The sequence below is a fragment of the Pseudophryne corroboree genome, chromosome 1, assembly GCF_028390025.1.
Source record: "Pseudophryne corroboree isolate aPseCor3 chromosome 1, aPseCor3.hap2, whole genome shotgun sequence".
Lineage (NCBI taxonomy): Eukaryota > Metazoa > Chordata > Amphibia > Anura > Myobatrachidae > Pseudophryne > Pseudophryne corroboree.
The window spans coordinates 1120968805-1120989453 of NC_086444.1; the positions used below are offsets into that span (position 1 = coordinate 1120968805).

The 20649-nt window shown below is 47.7% G+C and overlaps 1 protein-coding gene across 2 annotated transcripts in view; it reads left to right on the forward strand.

Annotated features, from left to right (window-relative positions):
- Positions 1-20649, forward strand: part of BOD1L1 (biorientation of chromosomes in cell division 1 like 1) — a 142959-nt gene that overhangs the window by 29615 nt on the left and 92695 nt on the right. For both annotated transcript variants that reach the window (XM_063922880.1, XM_063922890.1), the window contains exons 4-7: positions 274-903; positions 9053-9202; positions 15865-16028; positions 16523-16637. In XM_063922880.1, coding sequence (XP_063778950.1) covers positions 274-903; positions 9053-9202; positions 15865-16028; positions 16523-16637 — 1059 coding nt within the window. The remainder of the gene's footprint in view (positions 1-273; positions 904-9052; positions 9203-15864; positions 16029-16522; positions 16638-20649) is intronic.

Consider the following 20649-nt stretch of genomic DNA (forward strand, 5'->3'; position numbering starts at 1 on the left):
TAAGTATGTATGAGACTGGAAATACAACACTGATTGCGTTTGACATGTGGGGTGACTGGCATTTTACTAATGCCAGTAGTTACCAGCCTAAAAGCTACACTGATGGAAATACATTGCATGTGCTCCAGTCACACAACGGGCCACCAGAAAAAAAAAAAAGTTACACACTTCCCTTTAGTTTGGGATATATTGAGTGGCTAACTTTATTCATTTCCTAAAAAGTTGATGAGGTATAATGTTACTTACATGTATCTTTCCTATTTTCTCCACAAGGTTCTACATCTGTAGTTGGACCCAGCACCAGCGTAGCTAATGATGCAATGTCTATTTTGGAAACAATAAGCTCTTTGAACCAAGAAGCTACAACTGCCTGGGCCTTCACCGACAGTTCTGCAAACCTTAAGAATGCTGACAAGGTGCCCAAGAAACTTCTCCCACAGCCGAATGTAGATGTTGCTGGGGAAAAGGACCGTGGTCTGGAGGAGGCGCCGGAGAATGAAAAACCAATCCCGGAAATCTCAAATGAAAGTATCAAGCCAGTTGTGAAGACAGAAGATATAAATGATATTTCCCCTCCAACTGAAGACATTAAAATCCCTGTCAGCGAAGTAATAAGCTCCACTCAAAACAAAGACACCACCGCAAATGACAGCGATGAGCAGAAATCTAAAACAACTGCTGATAAAATAGAGAAGAAAATAGAGGTCAGTGAAAAACCTGAGCGAAAGGAAGAGAAAAAAGAAAACAAGGCAGAAAAAAAGAATGAACAGATCAAAAAGGGTGACGATACCACAAGGCAGAAGGAAGAAAAGTCCACTAAAGAGAGAGAAGTTGAATCGGAACCAGTTAAACACATCACTGAAAAGAGCAGTAAGCAAAAGGCTGCTGAAACTATAAAGGAAGGTAAGATCTAGCAGTCTTCTCTAAACTTTAGCAAAACACTCAGAATTATGTGAAAAATAAATAATTGACACCGGGCAGGATAGTTAACTTTAGGAGTTTGGCGATATCCATGCTTCAGAATTATTTTAACAGTTGGAATTAGTGTCATTTTTGAGGTATGAAGTGAATTTATCATTTGCAGTCTCACAACTATTAGATCAGCCAACAAAATGACTTCCGCTTATGCATGTTGGCACCCATTGTTTTAGGAGCATCAATGTTTGCTTCTATCTGTCTATCTGTCTATCTGTCTATCTGTCTATCTGTCTATCTATCTATCTATCTATCTATCTATCTATCTATCTATCAGGAAAAGGCAGCAGCATCCAATATAAAGCTTTTATATGATTTTCATAGTGCAAAGAAATTCTCTTCCACAAAGGGCATCGTGCAAACACAATAACAGGAGACCAGCAGCTAGCAGGTTGTAAACAAAGGGCATAATAGCATACTGTTACTTATCCATTAGTAGTAGTGTGCATGGGTCTTCCTACAGTAAATTTGTGTGTCCGGACACACGCATTTACTGCAGAAGGACCCATTCATACTACTACTACTCAGAGTATGCTGCTTCCCTGCATATGCCACTGGTATTGGTGCAAGGTGAGTGATACTCTGACCTATTGTGGTGTGTATGGAAATCAGAAAGGTCAGCGGCAGTGTTCCGTGCCCCGATGGCTGGCTGGTCCCTGGTGCCCAATGGTATTGCAGAATCTCTAACCATGCCCTGCAGCACTTTCACAGTGCCCTGAAAGCAAGGAGGTACCTGTTTGAAGTATGAGTATCGCAGCGGTGAATTTGCTCTGTTCAGTCCGGCTGTATTGGTGGTGCCGTGTCCCGCTAGTGCACTCACGGGCACCGGCTTCTCAGACAGCTGTTTCGCAGTGATTCTTCTTCAGGGAGTCTCACTGAAGAAGTATCACTGCGAAACAGCTGTCTGAGATACTCAAACTCCGAACAGGTACCTCCTCGCTTTCAGGGCACTGTGAGAAGTGCTGCAGGGCATGGTTAGAGATCCTGCAATACCATTATGCACCAGGGACCAGCCAGCCATCGGGGCACGGAACACTGCCGCTGACCTTTCTGCTTTCCATACACACCACAATAGGTCAGAGTATCACTCGCCCTGCACCAATACCAGTGGCATATGCAGGAAAGCAGCACACTCTGAGGGCAGCCCATGTGTCTTTATTCTATATCTTTTCTGACACTCTATCATCTTCTACGTCGGCGCTCTCTCATTGTGGGGAATGATCTACTGCGTCCCCTGAGCTGAATACAACAGGGCACTCAGGTTGTTACACTACAACAGCAGAAGCACCAAATTCTCCTCATTCCAAACCCTGGGACATGCTCACTCACTATAAATGCACCTGCACACTCTGAGCAGCAGCTGCCCAAATTAGTGTCATAACACAAGGTTGCCTGTTACTATCCCTCCACTCATGCAAGGAGTTTTACCATACCTCCCAACATGACCCTCTCCAGGAGGGACACAATGCTCTGCTCCTGGACTTCCCTCTTAATTTAGGATTGCCATCACCTGTGCTGAAACACCTTTCTTATCCATTACCTGTTCGAAACAGGTGTTGGCAATCTTGAATTAAGAGAAAAAATCCAGAAGCAGAGCATTCTGTCCCTCTTGGAGAGGGTCATGTTGGGGAGGTATGGCTTTACCTTTATCCTGCACGACATACCCTCACATTGCATGTTATTAATCAGCAATATTGACATTAAGGGCTGATATCATCAAGTATTTGGCATTTTGTGAGATATTCTGTGGTGTGGACTCATTAGTGATTGTTATTTGGAGTCATTATCATTCTTTACTGGCTGTATACACTATCTGCACTGTGAACTGTGTTGCCTAGTGTATCAATAGGAATTATCTGAGACCTTGAAAATATGGTACCAGTTTTGAAAAAGGAAAATAGTTTTCTCTTATGTCCTAGAGGATGCTGGGGACTCCAAAAGGACCATGGGGTATAGACGGGATCCGCATGAGCTTGGGCACACTAAAAAGACTTTGATTGGGTGTGGACTGGCTCCTCCCTCTATGCCTCTCCCCCAGACCTCAGTTAGACTTTGTGCTCAGGAGTGACTGGACACACACTAGGGGAGCTCTACAGAGTTTCTCTAGAAAGACTTTTGTTAGGTTTTTTATTTTTAGGGAGACCTGCTGGCTACAGGCTCCCTGCATCGTGGAAGTGAGGGGAGAGAAGTCAGACCCACTTCTTCTTAGTTAAGGGCTCTGCTTCTTAGACTACTGGACACCATTAGCTCCAGAGGGTTCGATCACTTAGTTCGCCTAGCTGCTTGTTCCCGGAGCCGCGCCGTCACCCCCCTCACAGAAGCCAGAAGAAAGAAGCCGGGTGAGTATTAGAAGAACCGAAGACTTCAGTGACGGCAGAAGACTTCAGTAACGAGGTACAGCGCAGCGGTAGCGCTGCGCTCCATGCTCCCACACGTATCGCCAACGGCACTCGCAGGGCGCTAGGGGGGAGCGCCCTGGGCAGCAGTTACTGGGGTCGGTGGCTGGCAAAAACGGATTATACGGTGTCCAGACACCGTATAGGTTACCCCCGCCAGTATTAAATTTTTTTAATTTGAGCGGGCTACAGCGTGCCGGGAAGGGGCGGGGCTTAGCCGCACATTGCTCACCAGCGCCATTTTCTCTATCTCTACAGTGCTGCAGAGACGCTGGCCCGGACCTGCAAGCTCCCGCAAGTAACAGGGAGGCAAAAACGGGGTGGGGGCACATAAAATTTGGTGCTTTCATAATATTATAGACAGCGCTGTTCACATATATTATTTCTTTTAGTATATGGGCGCTGGGGTGTGAGCTGGTATACTCCCTCTGTGTTTCTCTCTACAGGCTTCCCTGTGGGTCTGTCCCCATGTTTGTGGCCAGTGGGTGTGTCGGTACTCTGTGTCGACATGTCTGAGCCTGGGTGTTCCTCCCCGGAGGAAGTTATTGGGGGTGCAGAGAGGGATTTAGGTATGACTCTGTCGGCACAGCCGACTGCTGATTGGATGACTATGCTGAGTACACTGAATGCAGATGTGGCTTTATTATCTAAGAGACTGGATAAATCTGATTCTCAGACACAAACATGGAGAAAATCCGTGGAGGAGGCTTTGTCTCAGGTACAGACAGTCTCGGGGTCACAAAAGCGTTCTTTTACCCAGATGGCAGATACAGGTACCGACACGGACTCTGATTCCGATGTTGATTTTAATGAGGCTTCTTTACATCCACGGGTTGTCAAGAGTATTCAGTACATGATTATAGCCATTAAAGATGTTTTACATATATCTGAGGAACCTGCCGTTCCTGACACAAGAGTTTGTTTATTTAAAGGGAAAAGGCCTGAGGAAAAATTTCCCCCCTCTCATGAAATTAATGCGCTTTGTGAAAAGGCTTGGGAGTCGCCTGACAAACGGTAGCAGATTCCCAAGAGAATTTTGATGGCATATCCTTTCCCCTCTGACGACAGGTACAAATGGGAATCGTCTCCCAATATGGACAAGGCTCTATCCCGTCTGTCCAAGAAGGTGGCGCTTCCGTCTCTGGACACAGCTGCTCTCAAGGACCCAGTGGATCGCAAATTGGAGACGACATTGAAGGCCATTTTCGTTAATACTAGTGCATTGCTCAGACCTGCTGTGGCGTTGGTATGGGTGAGTAGTGCTATTGCTAAGTGGGCTGATAGTTTGGCTTCTGATATGGATACCCTTGATAAGTATAATATTCTTTTGACTCTTGGTTATATCAAGGACGCTGCAGATTACCTAAAGGATGCGGCGAGGGATGTTGGCCTCTTGGGATCAAGAGCCAATGCCATGGCGGTCTGGGCCAGGAGGGCGCTGTGGATTCATCAATGGAATGCTGATGCCGACTCCAAGAAGAATATGGAAGCTCTCCCTTTTAAAGGTAGTGTCTTGTTTGGTGACGGCCTGGCTGACCTGGTGTCTACCGCTACTGCGGGTAAGTCATCTTTTCTTCCCTATGTTCCCACACAACAGAAAAAGGCACCCCATCACCAGATGCAGTCCTTTCGGTCTAATAAATACAAAAGAGGTAAGGGCTCGTCCTTCCTCGCTTCAAAAGGTAGAGGAAGGGGAAAGAAGTCGCCTGCAGTATCAGGCACCCAGGACCAAAAGTACTCCCCCGCCTCTACCAAGTCCACCGCATGATGCTGGGGCTCCCCTGCGGGAGTCCCTACCGGTGGGGGGCCGTCTCCAATTCTTCAGTCAGGTCTGGGTTCAATCGGCCCTGTATCCTTGGGTCTTAGACATAGTGTCCCAAGGGTACAGACTGGAGTTTCAGGAGATGCCCTCCAACCGGTTTTTCGTGTCTGCCTTGCCAGTTTCTCTTCCCGAAAGAGAAGTGGTAAGGGCTGCGATAAAAAGTTGTGTCAACAGAGGGTCGTTGTGCCGGTTACCCCGTGCCAACGGGGGGAAGGGTTCTATTCGAGCCTCTTTGTTGTGCCGAAGCCGGACGGCTCGGTCAGACCGATTCTGAACCTAAAATCCCTCAATCCATACTTGAAAATGTTCAAGATGGAGTCTCTTCGAGTGGTGATCTCCAGCCTCGAAGGGGGGGATTTTATGGCGTCAGTCGACATAAAGGATGCTGACTTGCACATCCCGATATACCCTCCTCATCAAGCCTTCCTGAGGTTTGCGGTACAGGACGGTCATTACCAATTTCAGGCGTTGCCGTTTGGGCTTTCCACGGCCCTGAGGGTTTTTACCAAGGTAATGGCGGAGATGATGGTGCTCCTTCGCAAGCAAGGGGTCACAATTATCCCGTACTTAGACAATCTCCTGATAAAGGCGAGGTCCAAGGAACAGTTGTTGAGAAATGTGGATCTCTCCCTTTTGGTTCTGCGACATCACGGTTGGATTCTAAATTTGCCAAAGTCTCAGTTGATCCCGGCCACTCGGCTGTCCTTTCTGGGTATGATCCTAGACACGGAACTACAGAGAGTATTTCTTCCGGAGGACAAAGCTCTGGAAATCCAGACCATGGTCAGGGAGCTCCTGAGGCCGACAAGTGTGTTGATTTATCAATGCACTCGGGTACTAGGGAAGATGGTGGCGGCTTACGAAGCCATTCCGTTTGGCAGGTTTCATGCCCGGGTGTTTCAGTGGGATCTACTAAACAAATGGTCCGGGTCTCACCTGCACATGCATCGGAAAATAAGTCTATCTTCCAGGGCCAGGATCTCCCTCCTGTGGTGGCTGCAAGGTTCTCACCTCCTAGAGGGACGCCCATTCGGAATCCAGGACTGGGTCCTGCTGACAACAGATGCAAGTCTCCAAGGCTGGGGCACGGTCACGCAAGGAAGGAATTTCCAGGGAAAGTGGTCAAGCCATGAATCTTGTCTCCACATAAATGTTCTCGAGTTAAGAGCCATTTACAACGGCCTGCTGCAAGCGAAGCACCTTCTTCAGGGTCTCCCTGTTCTGATCCAGTCGGACAACATAACAGCGGTGGTGTACGTAAACCGCCAAGGCGGAACAAGGAGCAGGGCGGCAATGGCGGAGGCCACAAGAATCTTTCGCTGGGCGGAACAGCACGTGAACGCTCTGTCAGCAGTCTTCCTCCCGGGCGTGGACAACTGGGAAGCAGACTTCCTCAGCAGACACGATCTCCATCCGGGAGAGTGGGCTCTTCATCAAGAGGTAATTGCAGAAGTGACAAGGCGTTGGGGAATTCCTCTGATAGACATGATGGCGTCGCGCCTCAACAAGAAGCTTCCGAGGTATTGTTCCAGGTCAAGGGACCCCCAAGCCAGTGCAGTAGACGCCCTGGTAACTCTGTGGGTGTTTCGGTCGGTGTATGTGTTCCCTCCGCTTCCTCTCATTCCAAAGGTGCTGAGGATCGTGCGACGAACAGGAGTTCAGGCAATACTCGTTGTTCCAGATTGGCCACGGAGAGGGCTTGGTATCTGGATCTTCAGGAATTGCTGGTAGAAGATCCTTGGCCGCTTCCTCTAAGAGAGGACCTGTTACTGCAGGGGCCCTGCGTGTTTCCGAACTTACCGCTGCTGCATTTGACGGCGTGGAAGTTGAACGCCAAATCCTAGCTCGGAAGGGTATTCCTGGGGAGGTCATTCCCACTCTCCTTAAAGCTAGGAAAGAGGTCACGGCAAAACATTATCACCGTATTTGGAGGAAGTATGTATCCTGGTGTGAAACCAAGGCAGCTCCTGCGGAGGAGTTTCATTTGGGTCGTTTCCTCCATTTTTTGCAGGCAGGCGTAGATGCAGGCCTGAAATTGGGTTCCATCAAAGTGCAGATTTCAGCTTTATCTTTTTTCTTTCAAAAAGAATTTGCTGTCCTTCCTGAGGTTCAGACTTTCGTGAAGGGAGTGCTGCATATACAGCCTCCATTTGTGGCACCGTGGGACCTTGAAGTGGTGTTACAGTTTCTTATGTCTCACTGGTTTGAACCTTTGCGTAAGGTTGAGTTAAAATTTCTCACTTGGAAAGTGGTCATGCTTTTGGCTCTGGCATCTGCTAGACGAGTGTCCGAGTTGGCGGCTTTGTCTCACAAGAGCCCATATTTGATCTTTCATTCTGATAGAGCGGAATTGAGAACTCGTCAACAATTTCTGCCGAAGGTGGTTTCTTAGTTTCACATAACCAACCTATTGGGGTGCCTGTGGCTACGGATGCTGTGGCGGTTCCAAAATCTCTTGATGTTGTAAGAGCCTTAAAGATTTATGTCGCCAGAACGGCTCTTACTAGGAAAACAGAGGCTCTTTGTGTTCTATATGCTCCCAACAAGATTGGAAATCCTGCTTCTAAGCAGACTATTGCACGCTGGATTTGTAATACGATTCAGCACGCTCATTCTTCGGCTGGGCTACCGTTGCTGAGGTCTGTAAAGGCCCATTCTACCAGGAAGGTGGGCTCATCTTGGGCAGCTGCCCGAGGGGTCTCGGCACTTCAACTTTGCCGAGCAGCTACGTGGTCGGGTTCACTTTTGCTAAGTTCTACAAGTTTGTTACCCTGGCTGATGAGGACCTTATGTTTGCTCAATCGGTGCTGCAGAGTCGTCCGCACTCTCCCGCCCGCTCTGGAGCTTTAGTATAGACCCCATGGTCCTTTTGGAGTCCCCAGCATCCTCTAGGACGTAAGAGAAAATAGGATTTTAATACCTACCGGTAAATCCTTTTCTCCTAGTCCGTAGAGGATGCTGGGCGCCCATCCCAGTGCGGACTGTTCCTTGCAGTTGTAGTGTTACTGGTTATTTTTTGGTTACACGTGGGTTGTGTATCGGTTATGTTCAGCTTGTTGCTGTTCTTCGTTCATACTGTTATCTGGTTTCCTGCTACTCCGGTTGTACGGTATGTTTTTGGTGTGGGCTGGTATGTGTCTCGCCCTTAATTTAACAAAAATCCTTTCCTCAAAATGTCCGTCTCTCCTGGGCACAGTTCCTATAACTGAGGTCTGGGGAAGGGGCATAGAGGGAGGAGCCATTTCACACCCAGTCAAAGTCTTTTTAGTGTGCCCAAGCTCCTGCGGATCCCGTCTATACCCCATGGACCTTTTGCAGTCCCCAGCATCCTCTACGGACTAGGGAAAAGGATTTACCGGTAGGTATTAAACTCCTATTATTTCACTCAAGTTTTCTGAATTATCAGTGAACTACACTTTGTCTATTTGAAGCATTTATTACAGCAATAGAATTTATATCTGCTATTATCTACAACTATATTTTATATGTGATGTTTGCCTATCTGTATGTGATTACAATACTTATTGTTTTTAAAGTACAGTAATAAAAGTTACATTTTATAACTATAAGAGTGCCCCCAGAAAAAGAGTTTCTTCTGCCCCTTCTTGTATATACGTTCACCATACTCTCGGGAGCACCTCCACCTGAGACATTTCTAAGTGGAATTCCACTGGATAAAACCATGGTACTTATATTACATTGTGGAACAATATATTCTCAGCAGTTGATTCACACCTTAATTGATACACCTGTGCTGAGGTCTCCCCATCCCCTTTTCCCTTCAAATATGTATTTTGATGTGTCTCATCAAATCTCCTAATGGGATTAGTGTATCTCATGGTTTGTTTGTTTTTTTTAGAATGTTGCTCCATTGATTCTGATGTGGATGTGTTTTCGGATGTGACTGTCAGCTCTGTTCACACCAGCGACTTATCCTCGTTTGATGAAGAGAGTGAGGAAGAAGATGCTGTGTCAGACAGTACAGAGGAGGGCGAAATTACGTCTGATGGTAAATTCCAAATGTCCAATATTCTGTTTTATTTGTCCATTATGGCTTTGAAACTCTGCTCTTTAAAAGTTCATGTATTAGCCCTCTCGGTATTCTTTCAGAAAGCATGTTCTCTATCAACTGAAATGCTGACCAGGGAGCAATGCATTAACAGTGTCTGAACATTCCCCCTCGGTATTGCTTTTTGGGATCTTGTAGTATAGACAGCCCTACAGCATTCTTTCTTTGAAGCAGTGATTTATGGACCCAGTGGATATACAGTTTCTTGAAGATATCTCCACAACAAGGAGAGTTTTGGAACTGGGCCTGTAGGTCCTTGCTCGTCATCTCTCCTGAAGGTCGGGCTAGTCTTAGGACTGAGCAGTACTTTTGACTAAAAATGATCTCCACATTCTGTCTAAGAACACTGTGATTCCAGTCTAAAACCAGTGTAATTCTGAATGTTAAAAGAGCATAGGACCCACGAATTGCATAGAACGGATGAGCTGTCATTTAGAATGCCCACAAGAGAGGTTGTCCATCTTTTAAACAGATTATTGATAGTTTGATAATTTGTCAGTCTTACATAGGGTAAGGTAACTTACCTTTTTGTTCTTGTTACTTGAGTTTTCATTGTCCTCCAACAAGAATAGGAACAATGAGCCTAATTCAGACCTGATTGCTACGCTGCAATTTCGTACAGCCTGCGATCAGGTCTGAACTGCGTATGCAACGCAGTGCGCAAGCGTGTTGCATGGGTACAAAGCGGATCGACGCTCAGCAATGGGTTTGTGTGACGGATCCGTTTGCACGGAGATTGACAGAAAGAAGGCGTTTGTGGGTGGCAACTGACAGGGAGTGGCTGGAAAAAGTGGTTGGAAATACACAGGGGTTCCCAAGCATCTTGCTCTGGTGGGGGATGTACAGAAGGCATTTTGCACTGTTCACTTTTCCTTATATACATTTCTCTAACGTCCTAGTGGATGCTGGGGACTCCGTAAGGACCATGGGGAATAGACGGGCTCCGCAGGAGACAGGGCACTTTAAGAAAGAATTTGGATTCTGGTGTGTTCTGGCTCCTCCCTCTATGTCCCTCCTCCAGACCTCAGTTTGAATCTGTGCCCGGATGAGCTGGGTGCTACTTAGTGAGCTCTCCTGAGCTTGCTAAAAAGAAAGTATTTTGTTAGGTTTTTTATGTTCAGAGAGATCTGCTGGCAACAGGCTCTCTGCTACGTGGGACTGAGGGGAGAGAAGCAGCCCTACTCACTGAAGATAGGTCCTGCTTCTTAGGCTACTGGACACCATTAGCTCCAGAGGGATCGTACACAGGATCGCACCCTTGGTCGTCCGATCCCGGAGCCGCGCCGCCGTCCCCCTCGCAGAGCCAGAAGACAGAAGTCGGTGTCAGAAGCAAGAAGATGTCGAAATCGGCGGCAGAAGACTCCAGTCTTCATATGAGGTAGCGCACAGCACTGCAGCTGTGCGCCATTGCTCCCACATTAAACCCACACACTCCGGTCACTGTAGGGTGCAGGGCGCAGGGGGGGGGGCGCCCTGGGCAGCAATTAGAGACCTCTTTGGCAAAAGTTTGCATAATATACATTTGGCCACTGTATATATGTATGAGCCCCCGCCAAAATTGTACATGAAAGCGGGACAGAAGCCCGCCGTCGAGGGGGCGGGGCTTCTTCCTCAGCACTCACCAGCGCCATGTTTTTTCTCCACAGCACCGCTGAGAGGAAGCTCCCCAGTCTCTCCCCTGCAGTTACACGGTAGAAGAGGGTAAAAAGAGATGGGGGGGCACATAATTAGGCGCAAAAATCAATATATAACAGCAGCTACTGGGTTAACATTAAGTTACTGTGTTATTCCTGGGTTAATAGCGCTGGGGTGTGTGCTGGCATACTCTCTCTGTCTCTCCAAAGGGCCTTATGGGGGAATTGTCTTCAGATAAGCATTCCCTGAGTGTGTGGTGTGTCGGTACGTGTGTGTCGACATGTCTGAGGTAAAAGGCTCCCCTAAGGAGGAGATGGAGTAAATGTGTGTGTGTGAGAGGGTGTCTCCGTCGACGACGCCGACACCTGTTTGGATATGTGTAATTAAGTGCTAAGGTGAATTTATTGCACAAAAGATTAGAGAACAGACAGGAAATCTACCCATGTCTGTCCCTATGTCGCAGAGACCTTTAGAGTCTCTCAATGCTCACTATCCAAAATAATAGACACTGATATCGACATGGAGTTTGACTCCAGTGTCGACTACGATAATGCAAAGTTACAGCCAAAATGGCAGAAAAGTATTCAATATATGATTATTGTAATAAAAGATGATTTGCATATCACTGATGACTCATCTGTCCCTGACACAAGGGTACACATGTTTAAGGGGAAGAAAGCTGAGGTAAATTTCCCTCCTCTCATGAGGAAAAAGAGCGGGAATCTCCAGACAAGAGACTGCCGTTTCCCACAAAGAATTCTCAGCCAGTATCCTTTCCCCACTAGGGCCAGGATATGATGGGAATCTTCTCCTTGGGTGTCACGTTTGCCCAAAAGGTAGCCCTGACGTAACAGCCATTCTCAGGGATCCTGCAGATAGCGTGCACATTCTGGTACACTACTCAGACCGGCGATTGTGTCGGCATGGGTTTATAGCGCTGTGGCAGCGTGGACAGGTACCTTATCAGCAAAGATTGAGACCCTAGTATGTGTATGTATATATATATATATATATATATATATATATATATATATATGTATATATATATATATATATATATATATATATATATGTGTGTGTGTATATATATATATATATCTATATTAGAGATGCTGTCTTAAGAGATATGTATACATATAAAACATGCCCAAAGAGACATGAGTATACTGGGTCCTAGAGTCAAAGCTATGTCGATTTCTGCTTGACGTGTCATGTAGAATATGCAATGGACAGATGATGCCGACTTAAGAGGCATATGGAAGGCTGTGGATTGTGTGGAGAAGGGTCTCGGACCTGGTCTCCACAGCTATAGCTGGTAATTCTGATATTTTGCCTTATATTCCTGCACAGCCTAGGAAAGCACGACATTATCAAATGCAGCCTTTCGAATAAAGAAACAAGAAAGTCCGAGGTGCGTCCTTTCTTGCCAGAGGCGGGGGGCAGAGAAAAGAAGCTGCACAACACAGCTAGTTCCCAGGAACAGAAGTCCTCCCCGGCCTCTACAAAAATCCACCGCATGTCGCTGGGGCTCCACAGCCGGAGCTAGGCCCTGTGTGGGCACGCCTTCGTAAGTTCAGCCACAAGTGGGTTCACTCCCTGTTAGATCCCTGGGCAATAGATATTGTGTCTCAGGGATACAAGCTGGACTTTGAGGAGATGCCCCCTCACCGACGGCCCTGCCGGCTTCCCCCTACGAGAGGGAAACAGTGTTAACTGCAATTCACAAATTGTATCTTCAACAGGTGGTGGTCAAGGTTCCCCTCCTTCAGCAAGGAGGGGGTGGTTATTCGACCATGTTCTAGTCCCGAAACCAGACGGTTCGGTCAGACCCATATTGAATTTAAAATCCCTGAACATATACCTGAAAAGGTTCAAGTTCAAGATGGAATCGCTAAGAGCGGTCATTGCAAGCCTGAAAGGGGGAGATTTTATGGTGACTCGGGACATAAGGGATGCATACCTTCATGTCCTCATTTATCCACCTCTTCAGGCGTACCTCAGAATTGCGGTACGGGATTGTCATTACCAATTTCAGACGTTGCCGTTTGGTCTCTCCACAGCCCTGAGAATATTCACCAAGGTAATGGCGGAAATGATGGTGCTCCTGCGGAAGCAAGGTGTCACTTTTATCACGTACTTGGACGATCTCCTCATAAAAGCGAGATCAAGAGAGCAGTTGCTGAACAGCGTGTCACTTTCTCTGGAAGAGTAACGGTAACACGGCTGGATTCTATATATTCCAAAGTCGCAGTTGGTTCCTACAGCTCATCTGCCTCTCCTAGGCATGATCCTAGACACAGACCAGAAAAGGGTTTATCTCCTGATAGAGAGCTCAGGAGCTCGTGACACTGGTCAGGAATCTATTAAAACCAAAACAGGTGTCAGTGCATCACGGCACTCGAGTCCTGGGAAGGAGGGTGGCATCATACGAGGCCATTCCCTTCGGCAGGTTCCATGCGAGGACCTTCCAATGGGACTTGCTGGACAAGTGGTCCGGATCACATCTTCAGATGCATCAGTTAATCACCCTATCCCACAGGGCCAGGGTGTCTCTCCTGTGGTGGCTGCAGAGTGCTCACCTTCTCGAAGGTCGCAGATTCGGCATTCAGGACTGGGTCCTGGTGACCACGGATGCGAGCCTCCGAGGGTGGGGGGGCAGTCACACAGGGAAAAAACTTCCAAGGTCTGTGGTCAAGTCAGGAGACTTGCCTTCACATCAATATCCTGGAACTAAGGGCCATATACAACGCCCTACGTCAAGCGGAGACCCTGCTTCGCGACCAACCGGTTCTGATTCAGTCAGACAACATCACCGCAGTGGCTCATGTAAACCGCCAAGGCGGCACAAGTAGCAGGGTGGCGATGGCAGAAGCCACCAGAATTCTTCGCTGGGCGGAGAATCACGTAAGAGCACTGTCAGCAGTGTTCATTCCGGGAGTGGACAACTGGGAAGCAGACTTCCTCAGCAGGCACGACCTCCTCCCGGGAGAATGGGGACTTCATCAAGAAGTCTTCACGCAGATTGCATGTCGTTGGGAACTGCCACAGGTGGACATGATGGCATCCCGCCTCAACAAAAAGCTACAGAGGTATTGCGCCAGGTCAAGAGACCCTCAGGCGATAGCTGTAGACGCACTAGTGACACCGTGGGTGTTCCAGTCGGTCTATGTATTCCCTCCTCTTCCTCTCATACCCAAGGTGCTGAGAATCATAAGAAAAAGAGGAGTGAGAACAATTCTCATTGTTCCGGATTGGCCAAGAAGGACTTGGTATCCAGATCTGCAAGAAATGCTCACAGAGGACCCGTGGCCTCTGCCTCTAAGACAGGGCTTGTTGCAACAGGGGCCCTGTCTGTTCCAAGACTTACCGCGGCTGCGTTTGACGGCATGGCGGTTGAACGCCGGATCCTAGCAGAAAAAGGCATTCCGGATGAGGTTATTCCTACGCTGATAAAGGCTAGGAAGGACGTGACGGCTAAACATTATCACCGTATATGGCGAAAATATGTTGCTTGGTGTGAGGCCAGGAATGCCCCTACGGAGGAATTCCAGCTGGGCCGGTTCCTTCACTTCCTACAGTCGGGAGTGATTTTGGGCCTGAAATTGGGTTCCATTAAGGTCCAGATTTCAGCCCTATCCATTTTCTTTCAAAAAGAACTGGCTTCTCTTCCTGAAGTTCAGACGTTTGTAAAAGGAGTGCTGCATATTCAGCCCCCTTTTGTGCCTCCAGTGGCACCTTGGGATCTTAATGTGGTGTTGAGTTTCCTGAAGTCACACTGGTTTGAGCCACTCAAAACGGTGGAGTTAAAATATCTCACGTGGAAGGTGGTCATGCTATTAGCCTTGGCTTCGACTAGGCGTGTGTCAGAATTAGCGGTTTTGTCACATAAAAGCCCCTATCTGGTTTTCCATATGGACAGGGCAGAATTGCGGACCCGTCCACAATTTCTGCCAAAAGTGGTGTCATCTTTTCATATGAACCAACCTATTGTGGTGCCTTTGGCTACTCGTGACTTGGAGGATTCCGAGTTACTAGATGTGGTCAGGGCTTTGAAGGTTTATGTAGCCAGAACGGCTAGAGTCAGGAAAACTGAGTCGCTGTTTATCCTGTATGCATCCAACAAGCTGGGTGCTCCTGCTTCAAAGCAAACTATTGCTCGCTGGATCTGTAACACGATTCAGCAGGCTCATTCTGCGGCTGGATTGCCGCTTCCAAAATCAGTAAAAGCCCACTCCACAAGGAAGGTGGGCTCTTCTTGGGCAGCTGCCCGAGGGGTCTCGGCATTACAGCTTTGCCGAGCGGCTACTTGGTCAGGTTCAAACACTTTTGCAAAGTTCTACAAGTTTGATATCCTGGCTGAGGAGGACCTTGTGTTTGCTCATTCGGTGCTGCAGAGTCATCCGCACTCTCCCGCCCGTTTGGGAGCTTTGGTATAATCCCCATGGTCCTTACGGAGTCCCCAGCATCCACTAGGACGTTAGAGAAAATAAGATTTTACTTACCGGTAAATCTATTTCTCGTAGTCCGTAGTGGATGCTGGGCGCCCGTCCCAAGTGCGGACTTCTTCTGCAATGCTTGTATATAGTTATTGCTTAAATAAGGGTTATGTTTGGTTGCATCAGGGTTGATCTGATGCTCCGTTGTTGTTCATACTGTTAACTGGGTAAATTTATCACGAGTGATACGGTATGATTGGTGTGACTGGTATGAGTCTTACCCTGGATTCCAAAATCCTTTCCTTGTACTGTCCGCTCTTCCGGGCACAGTTTCTCTAACTGAGGTCTGGAGGAGGGACATAGAGGGAGGAGCCAGAACACACCAGAATCCAAATTCTTTCTTAAAGTGCCCTGACTCCTGCAGAGCCTGTCTATTCCCCATGGTCCTTACGGAGTCCCCAGCATCCACTACGGACTACGAGAAATAGATTTACCGGTAAGTTAAATCTTATTTTTCCTCCACCCCGTCAGATGAGGACAAAGGAGACGCAGAGAGCAAAGCAAAGTCTGTTGAACCTAATGAAACAAAGACAAAGGGCACACGACAAGCCTATGTGCACAAACCATACCTATATTCTAAGTATTACAGTGATTCTGATGATGAACTGACTGTAGAACAGCGCCGGCAGTCTGTGGTGAGTTTATCTTTTAGTCGCTGACTATTTAATGGATATGGGTTTTGTGACAACATTGAACCACTCTTAAATGACAATTTACATGAAACCTGTTCTGCCAGGAGTTAACTAATGTAAATAGCAGCCTCTGTTTCAGGGGAGTTTGGCGCACCTGGCTCACATCCTCATCACCTTGCCCGTGTATATATATATATATATGGGGACGTTAGTAGTAGCTTTTAGCTAAGGCAATTTTGTTTAGCTGTAATGGTCTGTTCAATGCATATTTTTATTTCATTGAAAGTAAATGTAAACGGCTCTCTTCTATTTCTGCACCAACAATATTTTATTCTTATTTAAATTTTGCATCTGTATGTTTAGTATGGGTTTGCTGTTGACGTTTAAAAGTGCAGGCTACAAGGCACGTGTGACTACCCAATTTCCTCTGTCTTCCTATTGGGGACACTGCAGATAAGTATGTGCTGTCCTCACTGATGGTCCTGATACACTTTCAGGCCAAAGAAAAGGAAGAGAGACTTCTAAGGAGACAAGTGAAGAGAGAGCGATTAGTGGAAAAGCGCAAGCAGAAAGCTGCAGAGAAAACCAAGGCTTTGAAAATGAGGAGTCCAGGTATCTATGTGCTTTCTGTTCACAGGGCTTGTCTTTGGATGATAACTTGTGTAACTATTTCTGATTCTAGATCAGTTCCTAGAGCTGACCTCTGTTCTGCAGGGAATGATGTGTGAGTGATTATTAAGTGGTCTCTGTAAAAGGAATTTACTCCATGTCTGCTTTTGTTCAGTAAATGTTGCGCTTTAAACGTGACATGTGACTTTATGCGACATCGACCTGACAGTTTCATAAATGTTTACTTTAAGTTTTTTTCCACTTTCTGAAGTGAGGGAGGGGACGAAGATGGTGGCTTATGCCCCACCTCTAGGAGGCAGAGCACTGAAAATGCAATGACCTCTTCAATGGTTTCCTAGTGCTCTGTTTTAGATACAAGCACAGGACCTTTTTCTTTGTTTGGAGGGGGGGGGGGGGGGGGGGGGGGGTTGGTTTACATCCATATATCTCCAGTATCTCAGTGGTCGGGGGAACAGGGGTAAATTACCCCAAATGGGTAAAAAATTAAATTCCTGGGTTAATGGACGGTCGCGCTGCCGAGACCCAGCCCTGTCCAGCACCGGCTGGCTCGTGATGTGACGTGCTGTGTTCCTGGCTGCTGTGTGACGTGCTGACTTCACACCGCGCTCCCTCACGCCCGCCTGTCCTGTGCTGTCTTGTCCTCCCGCCTGCGGCCCGCCAACCCACACACAGAACTTGAAGTTTTCTGTGGCTGACCGCTGACAGAGTTCCGCAGGATCAGACAGTGGCCCACATAACAGTGGGAAATTTCCACTGACATTACTGAGGTGAGAATGTGACCATCTGTCTCCTAAAAGTCATGTTCAAACACCCCCCCCCCCCCCCCCTCCCCCTCTGGTGTTTTGGGAGGAAAGTGTTAACCCATTAATTGCCAAAATATAATAATAATAATAAAAAAAAAAAAAAAAATATATATATATATTCACACACACATATACACAGTATCTCAGAAATGCCATATAAACAGTGATAACCAGTGCATATGCACACTAATATATGGTTTCCTTCCTTTCAAATCAAGGGGGTAACGTCAGCGTATCTAAATACATTTTGGGGTGAAGGGTAAGAAAGTGCCCTGACCCCTGATATATCTGCTTCAATTGGATGAGACCTTTACACCATTCGTTACGGTTAGCACAGCTGTCAGTCAAGTGGTCTTACGTGAGAAAGGCGCATTCTCTGCTGCAGGCCCATGCAGCGGAACTGCGTGCCTCCTCCCGATCACACACTGGGAACTGGATGATGAGAAGAGGGCATCTATGAGGTTGTATTTATCCAGCGGGGGATGGACCCTCAGAGTGAGGAAGGACAAACTGGGGAAGAAGATGGAGCCCAAGACAGTTTGCATCCACCCCCAGGATTCGATGGGTCACTGTGAATTATTCTGTTGGCGGCACTGTGGTAGTTAGGGGTGGAGACTGTCACCAGCCTTACGAGGTGCTGAGCCGCTTCCCCACTGCAGGACCACCGTACTGACGGGTTGTTGTTCAGCGGGGCACTGCGCCTTGGCTGTCACAGCCACAGCACGTCGCACACCCCTAACGCTGCCTAAAGGTGACATCGGTGGTGAGTACAAACCGGAGGCCCCGCTAGGGGGGTCCCTCGTTTCAAAGTGCGGCGTGGCGTACGGGACTCTCCCTGGGGGGTCCCGCTAAGAGCCCCGTGTAGAACTGACGCAAAAGGGCTTGACTAGCACTTATGTGATGTTTTAAGCTTAAAAGGAGACTTTTGCCAGTAAAATATATGTATGTAACTCCGGCGGCATAGGAGGGGGCGGAGCTACCTCAGAGCGAGACCTGAGGCATTTTTGCACCTTCCTCTGCTTACTACAGCCATTTACAGCACACACAGTGCTTCCTGATCATCAGACACACTGCATATCTGGTACAGGGTGTAGCAAAGGGGGAGAGCCGCTTGTGTACACTATCCTGATTCTATCTAGGACAATAATTGTTAGTGTTTACTGTATTATAGGGAGCTGACAGCCTAACTGGGGCTGTGCAGCGCAGGGTGTGCTGGTCCCCCCCCCCCCCCCCCTCTCTCTTTCTCTTTCCCTCTCTCCCTCTCTCTCTCTCATACAGTACAGCAGGTTTGCAATACAACTATCTGTGTGTATGTGTATGTTATTGTGCTTACTGTGAATATGGGTAAACACAAGCTGTGCAGTGTATGTCACATTAGATTCTCTCCTTTCTCTAATGAGCAATGCAGTCAATCTTCACAAATTAGTGAAGGGGCTCGGGAAGAGGGTATAGAGCCCCACTGGTTAGGGTCTCTTAAGACTATGATGTCTGATATGTCATCCCAGCTCACTGCTAATGTGCTAACTCAGCTACTACAACAGGCTGTTGCAGATTTAGCTGCCAGGCAGATGCACAGCCCCCCCTCTCATGCAGGTCCCCAGAAGTGTGGTTTACCTGCTATTCTCAGGATAATGGGGATGACCTGGACCCCATTAGTGGGGATCCCAATGCTGTTCAGGGTGTTGAACCCCTCATTTTGGCTATAAGGGATGTGTTAAAGCTCCCTCTAGAGGACGCTGCGTCACAGCAGTAGTTTTTCTTTGTACAAAACAAGCCTAATGTCACTTTCCCTAATTCTACAGCGTTAGATTACTTATTCTAACAGGCCTGGTAAAAACCAGACAAAATATTCCAAGTGTCCAAAAAGTTTTTGCGCACTTTCCCATTTGCTCCTGAAGGTAGAACTTTTTGGGAGGAACCCCCTGGCGTGGATGTCCCAGTATCTCGGCTGTCTAAAAAGGCAGTGCTGCCCGCCCCGGGCTCCTTTACCATGAAGGATCCATGGGATAGGAATATAGACACTACACTAAAATCTATATACACTGCAGCCCGGTATATCACAAAGACATGTCATTACTGGTTGCTGGATGACCCATGCTATTCATTCTTGGGCCACTCCGATTCAGCGGTGCCTCTCGGGGGATATGCCATTAGTTACTATGGTAACCCTCCTGAAGCACATTCAGGACACTACCTGTGTTCTCTGTGATTCGCTCAAGGAGATGGGGAACATTAATGCTTGGACTTCTGCCATGGCAATGTCGGCGCGCAGAGCTTTGTGGTTGTGTCAGTGGATTGCGGACGCAGAATCCAAACGTAGTGTTGAATCCCTCCCCTTTTCTGGTGAATAGCTTTTTGAGGTCGAATTGGATACCTGGATTTCTAAAGTTACGGCTGGGAAATCCACGTTTCTTCCTTCTGGGGCCCCGCCTGGCGAGACGCTCCTATCCGGGGCCGTCTGCCCAGTCCCTTTCGGTCTCACACATTTCGATCTAAGGCCAGAGGTGCCTTTAATGCGACTAGAGCAACCAGAGGTAAGTCCAGAAAACATGCAAGCACCAGTTCTCATGAACAGTCCACTGGTTCTGCTTCGCCTCAGCATGACTGTGCCCACCCACCCCGAGGGGATCTCGAGGTGGGAGCTCGACTGCGTCACTTCAGCCGCGTCTGGGAGACTTCCTGCCAGGATGCCTGGGTCAGAGATCTTGTTTCTCAGGGCTACAGGGTGGAGTTCGATGGTACTTCCCTCAACGATTTTTCAAATTAAGCTTACCAGCTTTGAAGCATATGCAAGTTACGTTACAACAGGCAATCCAAAAGTTGGTTCAGTACCAAGTCATTGTTCCAGTACCACTACCGCAGCGCGGCACAAGGTTTTACTCAAACCTGTTTGTGGTGACGAAACCGGACCAGACTCATTTTGAATCTCAAATCCTTGAATCCTTACTTGAAGGCGTTCAAGATGGAATCCCTGCGAGCAGTGATTGCGGGTCTGGAAGAACGTGAATTTATGGTCTCCTTGGATATCAAGGACGCCTATCTCCATATTCCGATTTTGCCGCCTCATCAAGTGTACCTGCGGTTTGCCCTACTGGACAATCCGTTCCAATTCCAGGCACTACCCTTCGGACTGTCCACAGCCCCAAGGGTATTCACAAAGGTGATGGCGGAGATGATGTTCCAACTCCGGG